Source organism: Humulus lupulus, chromosome 5, assembly GCF_963169125.1.
Source record: "Humulus lupulus chromosome 5, drHumLupu1.1, whole genome shotgun sequence".
Lineage (NCBI taxonomy): Eukaryota > Viridiplantae > Streptophyta > Magnoliopsida > Rosales > Cannabaceae > Humulus > Humulus lupulus.
The window spans coordinates 119,774,799-119,789,316 of record NC_084797.1 but is presented as its reverse complement, the minus strand read 5'-3'; the positions used below and the strand labels follow the sequence as shown (position 1 = coordinate 119,789,316).

Here is a 14,518-nt window from a genome sequence, read left to right as displayed (position 1 = left end):
ATGAGATCAAGAGAGTTTGAGGATGAGAAAGCTTTAAGAGAATGATTAAATAAAAGAGAAAAATATCGTTATATTTTTCCAGATTTTTCTTGTGTATCATATCTTTTTTTTTATAACCTAGAAAATATCAATATATAATCTATATAAAAAAACTGATTAGAATTAGATTTTATTTATTTAATAAATATTTTAATCAAATCAAAATATCTTTTTTAAAGAATTAATAAATAAAATAATAAAAGAATAAGTCAAACTTGTAATTATACTGAAATTTTGTTTTTTAAGATTACCAACTTAATTATTCAAATTAAATAATTAATTGCTGAACTGTTACAGAAATGTTTAAACGAACACAGAGACTATTTGAACAGAAACCAAATATGTTTAAACAGTTTATTACCAGAAGATAAAAACGAACATAAAGTAAAGAACACACGAAATTATATGTGGTATCAACAATCTTTGCAGATTGCTACTAGTCCACGGGGCCACGCCCAGACAGTGAAATTTATTAGAAGAATATCTAAATGATTACAAAACCAAATTGACTTATACAAATAAAGACTCCCTCTTGAATTTGTCACAACTGTTGTAATCTAAACTCCTAATCAAATTTCCAAAGTGCTAAGATCTTGAACTCCCTTCAAATCATAACACTTGCACTTTTCCTCCCGAAAAGTGACTCACGAACAAGACTTCTCCCGAAACTTGATAAACAATGTCCAAGTGTGTTCATCCTGCACAATTAGCACAAAGAAAACAATACAAAAGTACACTGTAATAAACCACTAAGAACTTACTGGACTCAAGTTCTTCACATAATAAAAAAAGTCTCTCTAAAACTTGAAAATATTTGGAAAATAATACACCAAGAGAGATGATGAAAAACCAACGACCTAAAGATGATTATATACCCTTTAGAATCCCTTTAGGTCGTGGAAACCAAATCAGAAACCAATAAGCCAATAAATGAAAAATCTCCCCAAAAAGGAAAGTCAGAATCTGTTCAAATAGACTGGCAATCCGTTCAAACAGATTCATTGAACCTGGACAGTTTTTAAACCCAGTTTCCTTAAATAAATAAGGAAACAATATATACATTATCTCTGCAAGTTGTACACGGTTTCTAGACAAACAAATCAGATCAAGAAATTAAAATAAATACCAATAATTTCCATATATAAAAAATTTAAGAAAATATATTCTTTTATAGGAAATTATATATTTATTTTATTAACATATATAGAATAATCTGATTAGAAAATAATTCACCACAAATCAAGAAACTACCAATTTCGAAAATACCACACAATATATTTCAAAAATATATTCCATAATTAATTTTGTCAATTTTATCAAATATGCCAATAAAGGATTTTACAATCTCCCCATTTGGCAATTTGATAGACAAAATTAATTCAAAAACCTGCAACACAAATGTTAGTTACAAGTAAAGAGAAAAAACTCCCCCTGCAAACATGCATTAACTTATAACAAACATATAAAGAAACTAGACTTAACTCCCACTCAAAATAAGAAGGTCCAGAGTTAAACAAAACAAACAAACAAAGTAGGTTTTCTACTCTCCCCCTTTGTGTCTTTCAAATAAGCCAAAGAAACATAATGCCAAAATAAAGTATCAATGTTCTTAGGACAAAAGACATAAACACAAGTAAACCTAAACAGCTGGATCCTTGGACAAGGTTTGGACAGCATCCAAAACAGAACGTGGCAGTCCTTCAATTGTCATCACTCGAGCAGCCAAAGAATCAACAAAGGCTCGAACATCAGCTAGTTTTGTAGAAACAGTTCCTGAATCTGTGGGAACAAATGAGGATTCAGGAGGAATGTCATCCAAGGAAAACTTCAGAAATTGAGGCTTGAATTTCTTGATTGATGGACCATCAGTGGCTTCAGTAGTTGGAGCAGAGGCCTTGTAGGAAGCAGCAGTAGTGGGAGCCACCAAGTCTTCTTAATCACGCTGGAGATCTTTTTTCTGCATACTCAAAACTTTATAAATAACTTGAGGAAAAGGAAGATTCAAGTTTCTCCTATTACCTTTTCGAAATCCAATGATTTGAACATAGATAAACATAGCCAAGTTTATACCAATTCCGGTCCCCACTTTGTACAAAAAAGAGGCCATGTCAAAGGAGATAGTTACGGTGTAAGAAGTTGGTTTCCAATTCGTTGCGGCAAACTTATGGAGAACAACATAAGTGTAGGTGAGATTAGTGACCGAGATGACTGTATTAGATGGCCATACCATTTCTTGCCCTACTAATTCAGTGATAACCGCATCCTTGTCAAGAGAGGCAAGATCATCATCATCCTCAACATCAAGAGGAAGATGCAAAACATGGGCAATATCTTGTGGAGAAAAAGAGAACCAATGGCCCCTAACAAACACTTTACAATACAGAGGAGATTTAGGTTCAACAATTTCATTAGTAAGATTGGCATAGAATTCCTTGACTATTCTATCCACAAAACTAGTAAATTTAACCAAAGAACCTATCCATTTTCGATCTTGAAGCATTGTTAGCACACCATAAGGTCGATGATCACTCAAGACATAATTTCTCTCAATGAGAAATTTCCTTTGAGCATAGAGAACCATATCACGAGGATTGTCATTATAAAAAAAAGTTGAAGAATAAGGTTTGAAATTTACACCTGAGAGTTTTGGAGATGGTGTAGAATAAGAAATAGGTCTCTTGCCTTTAGCCTTGGATGACAAAGGAGTTGCAACTGGTTCTGTGTCAGATTCAACTTCTTGTTCAGAGGGGACAATGTCTTCTTGTTCTGGCTCATCAGACTCAGTCTCTGATTCCTCAATGTTAGGAACAGATTCATCAGATAAGGTGGTATCATAGATTGCTTCAAACTCAGATTTTGCTTCCTCAGGGTCAGATTCAGAGGAAGACGGAGAAGGGGGATGAGCCTTCAATCTTTTTTTGGCAGCAGTCAAAGGAGATAAAGATGAGTCCAACCCCAATTTCCTTTTGGGAGCCACAAAGTTTTTCTTGGACTGGCTTAACTTCATGGGTAGCTTTAGTAACCCAGCAGCAACAACTTTGGAAGAGGAAGAAACATATTTGGATTTTGCCCTAGCCACCAGAGACGATTCAATCGGAAAAGGAGACAGGTTTTTGGCTCGAGAAGGCACCACCACTTCAGATGGTGGTGCGACGTCGACAATATCAGCCGTGATATCTGGAAACACCATGGGGTGTTCAATAGAGAGGGAGAACACCTTCTTGTGCGCCTTGGATTTGGGAGTTTTCCCAACAGATGCCGTTGGTGCTGGAGCAGATGGAGGTGTCGTTGACACAGATGGAAGAGGTGATGGAGAGGGCACCTTTCGGGATTGAGAAGCAAGGGTCTTCTTAGAGAAAGCTCCATGAGTTTTCACCATTGTTCCTTCTCTGAAAAGCAGCAAACACTTACAAAACCAGTGAGAAAAAATAAGAAGAAGAAGAAGAGACTTAGAGGGATCGTGGGTGAGGAGAAAGTGGGTAGGGACAAGCTTTTTAAGGACAGAACTTTCCCATTTAGGACACCCACAACAAAAAGAGGTTTTTTTATTATTATTTAAAAAATAAAAGGAAACAAACCTTATGACACACGATCAAGATAACAAACTTACCCTTTTTTGTTTATTTTATTTTATAAAAGGGAATAAAACAAACAGAGAATGCCAACACTAAAAAGGTAACCAAAAACCCGACACGATCTTCTTATTGAACTTTTCCCCCTTTTTTATATATTTTTTCTTTTAAAAAAAATGCTAAACAAAGTACAAAACAATAAAGAAACAAATCATGGTATTCCAAATAGAGAAAGAGGACAAAATAAATTCCTTAGAGACAAAGAATATATTAAATCACACAAAATAAATGCATAATTTCACATAATTACCACAAAGATTCGGTCCACCATGAATTTCCTTGTCAATCAATTATTTTTTTTATATATAAAAAGGCACAAAAATAAAACCCAACCAAATATATATATATGCTTTGATCAATGAGTGTCATCCTTGAAAAAAAAATAGAATCAAGCAACTGAAAATAAGTGTTAGTGCATAACATGGATAAGAACACTTGTGAAAATGAAAAATTAGAAAGAGTATTCGAGAGAAATAAAGCACAATTCAGTCAGAAGCACATATTCTTAAGTGAATCAATCAACATGTATGAGTCTTACAGACACATTTTTTTTTATTATAAACTGTGTACAATTTTTCTTGCATAGTTTCAAGCATAAGTGTGTGACCGTGTATGCAAGGGAACATTGCCCAATGACAAATAAGTCTTTTTCAAAATTGTACATAATTGTAACCCATGAAGACGCTGTCACACTACACCAGTGATAGCCCTTTTCTATTGTAGCGTATCCTCTTTATAACTCCGAATTACAAAGTTCCAACTTACTCAAAAGACGACTTTCACACACTGATGTAGGTAGCTCTATTCTTGCACAGGAGCTTGAAACAATGCTACACAAAAGGAAGCTCAAACATTAAACAATGAGTGATTTACTCGAATATGCCTAGGAGGAATTGATTAATTTTCTCTCAAGAATATACAACTAAAAGCTCATAAACACAAGTCAGATTATCTAGCTTGAAACACAACACAATTTTCAAATTAATTGACAACTCTCTTAAAGTTAAACAACACACTTTTGATCAAGAGTCACAACACAATAACAAGAAAATTTATAGTGAACAAACCCCCAAAGATTTTCGGAGAAAATCAAAGCGAACCGAATCAAGAGCTTTAGTGAAAATATTAGCAATCTGTTTATGTGTTTCAATATATTCCAAGACAAGAACTTTATTTTCAACTAATTCTCTTATGAAATGATGACAAATATCAATATGTTTAGTATGTGAATGTTGCACAGGATTTTTTGAAATATTAATTGCACTTGTATTATCACAGAAAATAGTTAAAATGTCAAGATCAAACCCACAATCCATCATCATTTGCTTCATCCACAAAAGTTGTGCACAACAACTTCCTGCTGCAATGTATTCGGCCTCAGCTGTTGAAAGTGAAATAGAATTCTGTCTCTTGCTATGCCAAGAAACTAGATTATTTCCCAAGTATAAGCATCCTCCACTAGTGCTTTTTTCTGTCATCAGTGTTACCTGCCCAATCAACATCACTAAAACACACTAGATTAGAGTTAGTTTCTTTTGAATACCAAATACCATAATCAACAGTCACATGAACATATTGAATGATTCTTTTGACAGTTGCAACATGAGACTCCATGGGATTTCCTTGGTACGTGGCACACACACCAACACTATAACTCAAATCAGGTTTACTAGCAGTGAGATAAAGGAGGTTACCAATTATGCTCCTATACAGTGTAGGATCAACTTTGACACCATTTTCATATTTGGATAACTTCACAGTCGTTCCCATTGGTGTTTTGGCAAACTTTGAACTTTCAAGTCCAAACTTTTTGACCAAGTTCTTAGCATATTTGCTTTGAGAAACAAATGTCCCTTCATCTAACTGCTTGACTTGCAAACCTAAGAAATAGGTCAATTCTCCCACCATGCTCATTTCAAACTCCTCTTTCATTTGTTTCACAAATACCTGCACCTCATTGTCAGAAGTAGAACCAAACACAATATCATCAACATAAATCTGAGCAATAATTATGTTAGATTTAATATTTTTGATAAATAAAGTTTTATCTACTCCACCCGTTTTGTATCCATGAGAAATAAGAAATTGAGTGAGTCTCTCATACCAAGCTCGAGGGGCTTGCTTCAAACCATAAAGAGCTTTCTCCAATTTGTAAACATGATCAGGTGCATGGGGATCTTCAAACCCTTTGGGTTGTTCAACATAAACCTCTTCATTCAAGATCCCATTGATAAAAGCAGATTTGACATCCATTTGGAAAAACCTGAAACCAATCAAACAAGCAATAGACAATAATAATCTAATTGATTCAAGTTTTGCAACAGGTGAAAATATTTCATCAAAGTCTATTCCTTCCACTTGTGTGTACCCTTGTGCCACTAATCTTGCTTTATTTTGCACAATTGTACCAAATTCATTAGATTTATTCTTGAAAATCCATTTTGTACCAATAATATTGGTATGCAACGGTCTTGGCACAAGAATCCACACTTTGTTTCTAAAAAATTGTTCCAATTCCTCTTGCATAGCTTTAATCCAATTTTCATCAGTTAAAGCTTCTTTCACAATTTTAGGCTCAAGTAAAGATAAGAAACAAACAAATTGAACAACATTACTAAACCTTATTCTTGTGACCATACTGTTTTTTGGATTTCCAAGTATTAAATCTGCTGGATGATTTAATTTAACTCTGGTTGATGGCTTCTTTTGGACTTCATCCAAAATAATATCTGGAAATTTCTTTTCTGTCTGTCCAGAATCTGTTTCATCAGATTCGTGATCTGTTGGGTCTAGAATCTGTTTCATCAGATTCGTGATCTGTTGGAACAGATGGACCAGACGTTGCAATAGTAGTATCACTGACAAAAGCTTCGTCGTGTTTTTCAGTAGGTTCATCAATAAACCTATCAATTTCTTCCTTAGTAGAAAACTCAAAAAAATCCCTGGCATCATTAATAACAATGTTAGCCGACTCCATTATAGTTTGGGTTCTCATGTTATACACACGATAAGCCCTAATGTTATTGGAGTATCCAATAAAAACACCTTCATCACTCTTAGCATCAAATTTACCAAGATTTTCTCTATCTCTCAAAATGTAACAAACACATCCAAAAACATGAAAGTAAGCCACACTTGATTTCTTACCTTTCCAAATTTCATAAGATGTTTTAGATGTACCTGGACGAAGAAAAACACAATTTATGATATAGCAAGCAGTGTTAATTGCTTCTACCCATAACCGTTTGGTCAATTTTCTGCTATTTAGCATTACTCTAGCCATTTCTTGAAGAGTGCGGTTTTTCCTTTCTACAACTCCATTCTGTTGAGGTGTTTTGGGAGCTGAAAACTCATGTGAAATACTTGCAGACTTACAAAAATCATCATAGATAGTATTCTCAAACTCTTTACCATGATCACTTCTTATACGATTAATTTTTCCAATGTTGCAATCTTTTTCAACTTTTAATTTTAAGCAAAGAGTTTTAAATGCATCAAAAGTATCAGATTTTTCTTTCAAGAAATCCACCCAAGTATATCTAGTAAAATCATCCACACAAAAAAAACATATACCTTTTCTCATTTAAACTCTCAATTTGAATTGGACCCATAAGATCCATGTGAAGCAATTCTAATACTTTCAAGTGTTTATGTCAGAAACACTTTTATGTGTAATTTTTAATTTCTTACCAAGTTGACAACTCTTGCACTTACCATCAGATTCTTTACCTAGCTTAGGTAAACCACGAACAATCCCTGCATGTGTCAATTTTTTCAAAGTTTTGAAATTTATGTGACAAAGTTTAGCATGCCACACATCAGTGTTATTACTCACAATAGATTGACACATAATAGACGGCAGAAGAGTGTAGCAATTGTCATTAGATCTAAAACCTTCAAGAACATTCTCACCATTCTTGTTTAAAATAAAACAATTCTCTTTATCAAAGTTAACAATATAACCTTGATCACAAATTTGACTTATGCTAAGCAAGTTAGCTTTAAGTCCTTCCACAAGTAACACTTTTTTGATTCTAGGAAACCCTTAAAAGTTAAGAGTACCCATTCCAAGAACATTACTTTCAATTCCATTCCCAAAAGTAACAGATCCACAATGCATAGGTTTTATGTCTGTAAGAATAGATCGGTCACCTGTCATATGTCTTGAACAACCACTGTCAAAATACCAATAATATGAAGAAGCATATCTATCATATTCACTAGTAAAACTAGCAAAACAATTATTATTTTTGATCCATATTTTCTTTGATTGAACATTTTCCTTTTTTACTCTTTTGAAATTATCAAAACAATTGAATTTATCAAAATATTCATTTTTGGTAAAATTCATAAGAGTAAAATACTTAGGACGAATATGACCCTTCCTACCACAAAAATGACAGATTGGAATGAATTTTTCGAACTTTCCATTAGATTTACCTGCTGACTGTGTCCATTCTGTTGGAACAATCTGAGAACTGGATGCAACATATTTAAGTGAAGATGACATAGGAACATCAGACGATAGCATCCCAGCTGAGATAAAGACAATTTTCTTTGATTTTTGAGAACTTGAAGCACCAAGTCCCACATGACTTCTTTGACATGCATTCTGTATTTGCTCAAAAACAGTAGAATTGGGGTTAAGCATTCTAACATTTTTCTCAAGAGTATCCAAATCTTTAGACAACTTATTAATTTCAACATTTTTTTAAATTATTTATTTTTCAAAATTTTCATTTAAGTCAGTAAGTTGTTTAATTTCAAAGGATAAATCTTTATTTTTGCTTACCAATGATCGATTCTCAGAACACACTTTCACCCATGAACCATACATCTTTTTGTAAGATTCACTCAAAGACTCATCATTCAATTGAGATTCATCACTATCAGTATTTTCTTCATCTTTTGAAACATTATTCAAGCAAACAATTTTCTCATTTTCAGATTTAGAAACAGGCAAAATAGAAGTGAAAGCGACATTACCTTCCTCATCTTCACTACTTTCAGAGTTGTTATCACTCCAAGTAGCAATCATACATTTTTTGTTCTTTTTCAAGGTGTTTGCACATTCAGATTGGATGTGGCCAAATCCCTCACATTCCCTGCACTGAATACCTTTTTTATTAGTTTGAAAAGGTTTAAGAGAGGATGGATTACCTTTTGACGGATTGCCATTGAACTTCTTATTTCCTATCTTATTCATATATTTTCAAAAATTCTTTGCAAGCATTGCCATTTCATTATCACCATCTTCATCATCTGACACTTCTTTTTCAGTACTTTTGAAAGCTATGGTTTTCTCTTTCTCTTTGGAAGTACTTGGCTTGTCTTTTTGACGAATCTTTTGATTTAACTCAAAGGTACGAAGTGACCCCATCAATTCTTCTACTTTCATAGTATTGAAGTTTTTTGCCTCTTCCATAGCAGTGAGCTTAACATTGAACCTGTCAGGAAGAACTCGAACGATTTTTCTAACAAGAACAGAATCATCAAGTTTCTCACCAAGTGCAAAATACTCATTAGAAATATCAGATAATCTCTCATAAAATTCAGATAGTGTTTCAGAATCAGACATCCTAAGGTCATCAAACCTACTTTGTAACATAATAAATCTAGACCTTTTGATATCCACAGTTCCTTCAAACTGAGTTTGAAGAATTGTCCAAGCATCTTTAGCCGAGACACATGTGGAAACAAGTTTTATAAAACTTTCTCCAACACCATTGAAAATGGCGTGAAGAGCTTTATTATTATAACTAGATAATTTTTCTTCTTTTGTATCCCAAATAAGTTCAGATTTTACAATTATGCTTCCATCTTCACCTTTTTCAGTAGGAGGTGACCATCCAGACAAAATTGCTCTCCATGCTTTCTCATCTTGATCTTTTATGAAAGCTCTCATCCTAACTTTCCAATATGGATAGTTTGAGTCATTAAGCAATGGAGGTCGAGACACCGAACTACCTTCTGCAAAGAAAGACATTTCACACAAAACAAATCAAACAGAAAATAACCACAAGATCTCACTAAGAGTTTAGTGAATCGCTCTGATACCAATTGAAATTCCGTTTTTTAAGATTACCAACTTAATTATTCAAATTAAATAATTAATTGCTGAACTGTTATAGAAATGTTTAAACGGACACAGAGACTGTTTGAACAGAAACCAGATATGTTTAAACAGTTTATTACTAGAAGATAAAAACGAACATAAAGTAAAGATTACACGAAATTATACGTGGTATCAGCTATCTTTGCAGATTGCTACTAGTCCATGGGGCCACGCCCAGAGGATACAATTTATTAGAAGAATATCTAAATGATTACAAAACCAAATTGACTTATACAAATAAAGACTCCCTCTTGAATTTGTCGCAACTGTTGTAATCTAAACTCCTAATCAAATTTCTGAAGTGCTAAGATCTTGAGCTCCCTTCAAATCATAACACTTGCACTTTTCCTCCTGAAAAGTGACTCACGAACAAGACTTCTCCCGAAGCTTGATGAACAATGTCCAAGTGTGTTCAACCTGCATAATTAGCACAAAGAAACCAATACAGAAGTACACTGTAATAAAGCACTAAGAATTTGTTGGACTAAAGTTCTTCACATAATAAAAAAAGTCTCCCTAAAACTTGAAAATATTTGGAAAATAATACACCAAGAGAGATGATGAAAAACCAACGACCTAAGGATGATTATATACCCTTTAGAATCCCTTTAGTTCGTGGAAAACAAATCAGAAACCAATAAGCCAATAAATGAAAAATCTCCCCAAAAAGGAAAGTCAGAATTTGTTCAAACAGACTGGCAATCCGTTCAAACAGATTCATTGAACCTGGATAGTTTTTAAACTCAGTTTCCTTAAATAAATAAGGAAATAATACATACATTATCTCTGCAAGCTATACACGGTTTCTAGATAAACAAATCAAATCAAGAAATTAAAATAAATACCAATAATTTCCATATATAAAAAATTCAAGAAAAGATATTCTTTTATAGGAAATTATATATTTATTTTATTAACATATATAGAATAATCTGATTAGAAAACAAGTCATCACAAAACAAGAAACTACCCATTTCAAAAATACCACACAATATATTTCGAAAATACATTCCATAATTAATTTTGTCAATTTGATCAAATATGCCAATAAAGGATTTTACAGATACATTTGAATGATTCAAATTTGGGATTTTAAACCATGGCTTACGCTAGTCACTGTGTAAGCACAATGACAGGCGTGTATTACATGTTGTGTGTTGCACCCCAAAAACACGACCTCAACTATCTAGCTTGGGGTATAGCTAACGCGGAATAAATAAAGGAGGCAAGATTTTAGAGATGTTCCATTAACTCCGGACCAAATAGCTTGAGGCTGTGTCACTGAGTTCGGAACAACCAAAGATCTTCCAGACTGTTGGAGATGCAAATGATAGAGATCATGGTACCCAACGTCCAAATCGCTTGCGTCAAGCCCAATAATTATCTACGTCAAGCCATCCTGTTCGAGTCATATCCAACTCGAGAATTACATCTAGCTTGGGGTGGTTCAATAACGCACATGGGAGAATCCCTACAGACTTGGATATCCGATATGCGCAATATATGCATGCGATTGTTATATACATTTATTGATTGATGTAAATAGCAATAGGCTTAATTAGGATATTTAAATGTCCATTAACTTGGGAAGTTACCCAATATTATAGTTACTATTTATAGTACGGTTACCCAATATTTTCCACCATAATTCCCTATAAATACAAGGGGAATGGACAATAAAAGGGACAAACATTCTGTATGCAAAAACTCTGCTGAAATTGTCTAAACAATTCTGTCTAGGGTTCGAAACAGATCAATAATAGTGACTCGTGGACTAGGTAGATTTTAACCACTGAACGACGTAAATTACACGCGTGTTTATATTTCTTTACATTCGGTTTACAGTAATCTCTCTATTTCGAATTTCTAAATTTCCTGTTTATGAAAAACTGCGTCAACATTGTGCTTCTCAATTTTTTCCCATTTATTTACTCAACCAATTAAGACAAAATATTTATGTATTTAAAATAACATAAATATAAGTTAATTCAAAATTAACTTTATCTTATAAAATCTAATTAGATTATTATCATATTATAAATTAGTGTCATTCTCTCTATAATATTAATTCAAGTACTTATTAATATTATTTTAAACTAATATATAGTTTTCAATAAAATATATTAGTCAAATTAATTAATTAATTCATAATTAATTTGTTACACCCAATTTTCGAGATGAATCGTATTAGCTCAAGAATTTTCACGAAGAGCTCGGATGGCAGGATATTGTCAATTATGTTGTAAAAACAAATGGCAATTGTAATGTTATCTCGAAGACAAGGTGATGAGTTTTTCCTGAGGAAAGGCAACATGATTGGCTCGAATGTAATTCGTTAGTTCAGCTCGAACGAGTATAAAAAATCAACTCGAAATCACATTAAAGGGTTGGAATAACAGAATATTAGCACTAGAATAAGCAATTCAACTTTTATAGGAAACTAATTAGATATTTATGATAATATAAATAGTTTTTATAGTTTAAATGTGAAAGAAGATATTTTGTAACTTTCCCTATTTTCATGGGAGAAGAATTTTAACCAAAGTCCATTATAAATAGTACTGATCATTGTCATTTATTTTGCATGCTTAATTATTATAATCAAACTCTGGAAAATTACTTTCTAAGCTTTAAAACAAAACATTCAATAAAAGTGACTCGTGGACGTTGGTAGATTTTAACTACTGAACCACGTAAAAATCTGTGTGTATTCTTTATATTGTTTAATTCTCTCTTATTTTTAGTTGACGAAAATCTGCGTCAACAATTTGGAGCTTTCATTGAGAGCATTAAACGATCCAAGCTTCCCTCATAACAAAACCATTTGTTTCTACCATGGCAGTCAATACTGGATCAGTCCCACTCCTTGGTAATGGTAATCATCTTGCTGGAATACCCAAAGGATTCAAGACAATACCTCGGACCGAGGAACATCCTCGATGAGCAGATAAGCTGTTGGGATTTGTGCCATGAAAGCGTATTTCTGCATGAAAGATTATTGTTAATTAAATAAAGCTAATATTTTACACTCATATTCGTATTTAATTATACATGTCATTTATCATGAAGATCCAATATTTTTGATGTGGTCTTGAATTAAGTATATGTATAATGATATATATACAAGATGATTTAATTCAAGATAATAATATAAAAATTGTCTGTAATTGCTAAATAAAGTAGGAGCTTTATTTAATAAAGATTATGAGTACGATCTATCAACTATTTAAGATAGATCAGTTTATCTAGACTGTTAAGTATAGCAATACAAAAAGATAGAGGTACTGTATACAATATAGATTGTATTGGATTGGGACACAATGAAAGAAAGAACTTATGATAATCTCCATTAAAATATAGAAGTTCAACATTCATCAATCGATGGTCGTCTGAGACTTGACCTCAATCCTGAACTGAGTAATGAACTCCTATTTGTACTTTTATGACTTTTGACTTATCGGGTAAGGTTTAATATTCCTACAACTAAATTCCTGATATCTTGGAGTCATAGAACTACAAGTGGATGAGAACATACTTTAAAGATATGGAATCTTCTCCTTACTTAAATGAAACCAGATTATATGTTCCTTTTAGTGTTGATTCGGGTCTTGAACATAGAGAGCTCAATTTTTGTAAGAGAATAAAAATTTCATTCTGTAATTAAATTTATAGAATAATGTTCATTAGACGATCAATGGAACTAATTGATAAAAACATAATTAGAGAGGTTAACAGACATCAATCCTAGCTCTAATTATGAACAACTAGCAGATGGTCATAACTCATGTATATGACTAAATCAATGGACGACTTTATAGTTATAGCTTCTAATAATATAAGACTGTAGTTTTGAGAGTTCAACTATGAATTTCTAGTGGAATAATTCATAGTTAATAAATTAATTAATGAAACTAAGAGTTAGTGAAATTAATTAAATTACTAGAGTTAGAACTACGGGTCCATACTATTCTCGTACTAGCTCGATAACACAGAGGTAGGATTTTGGTATTAAACGGAAATAATTAAAAATGATAAAGTATTATTTTTAATCTCACAAATTAATATTATCTGTGAAATAATATTTAAAATATTATTTAATGGAAAATAAAATTATATTAATAATTTTGTGAAATAATTGTATACTACATAAAATAATTTGATAAAGGCCCAACAAATAGCATTTTATAGAGATAAAATACCATAGTGCCCAAAGCCTTGTAGTTGGCGCCAACCACAGTCCAAATGGACTGTGGCTCACGCATAAGCCCAATGAGAATAGAGCTAGGTCTTCTTTTGATTGTTATATTAATAGAATATAACATCATGAAAAAAAGATATCAGATGCAATTAATGTTATTTGTCAATAGAGAAAAATAGAGGCTTTGTTCTCTTTGAATTGTGAGAAGAACACTCTCTCATGTGTTGAGATTCATAAGTGTGTTCTTATGTATCCTACCAAATAGCATAGACATCCACCTATCTCATTCTCTTTGTGCGAGCCATATAGTATGGAAGATGGTGGGTTAGGAGGCTAAGACGTTATTTGATATGCAGATGTTCTACATCCAAAAGGTATTTGTATTTTTCATTGTATTCAGATTCACGTTGCATGAGAAAGATCTCATTCTAGTTATGGTTCTTAGAGTGATTCACTCCCATGTTTTGATAATTGTAATTATTGCATTGAAATATTATCCCATGCTTCCGTTGCACTATCAATCACATGATCAAA

At 32.7% G+C, this 14,518-nt stretch overlaps 1 protein-coding gene across 1 annotated transcript; it reads right to left on the bottom strand.

Moving 5' to 3' along the window:
* Nucleotides 1–1,678: 1,678 nt before the first annotated feature.
* LOC133779419 (uncharacterized) lies at nt 1,679–3,418 on the bottom strand. The gene is made up of 2 exons (XM_062219382.1): nt 2,059–3,418; nt 1,679–1,968 (listed from the first exon to the last, which is right to left on the bottom strand). Exons 1-2 carry the CDS (start codon nt 3,416–3,418, stop codon nt 1,679–1,681), a joined length of 1,650 nt encoding a protein of 549 aa, XP_062075366.1.
* Between the last annotated feature and the right edge of the window lie 11,100 nt (nt 3,419–14,518).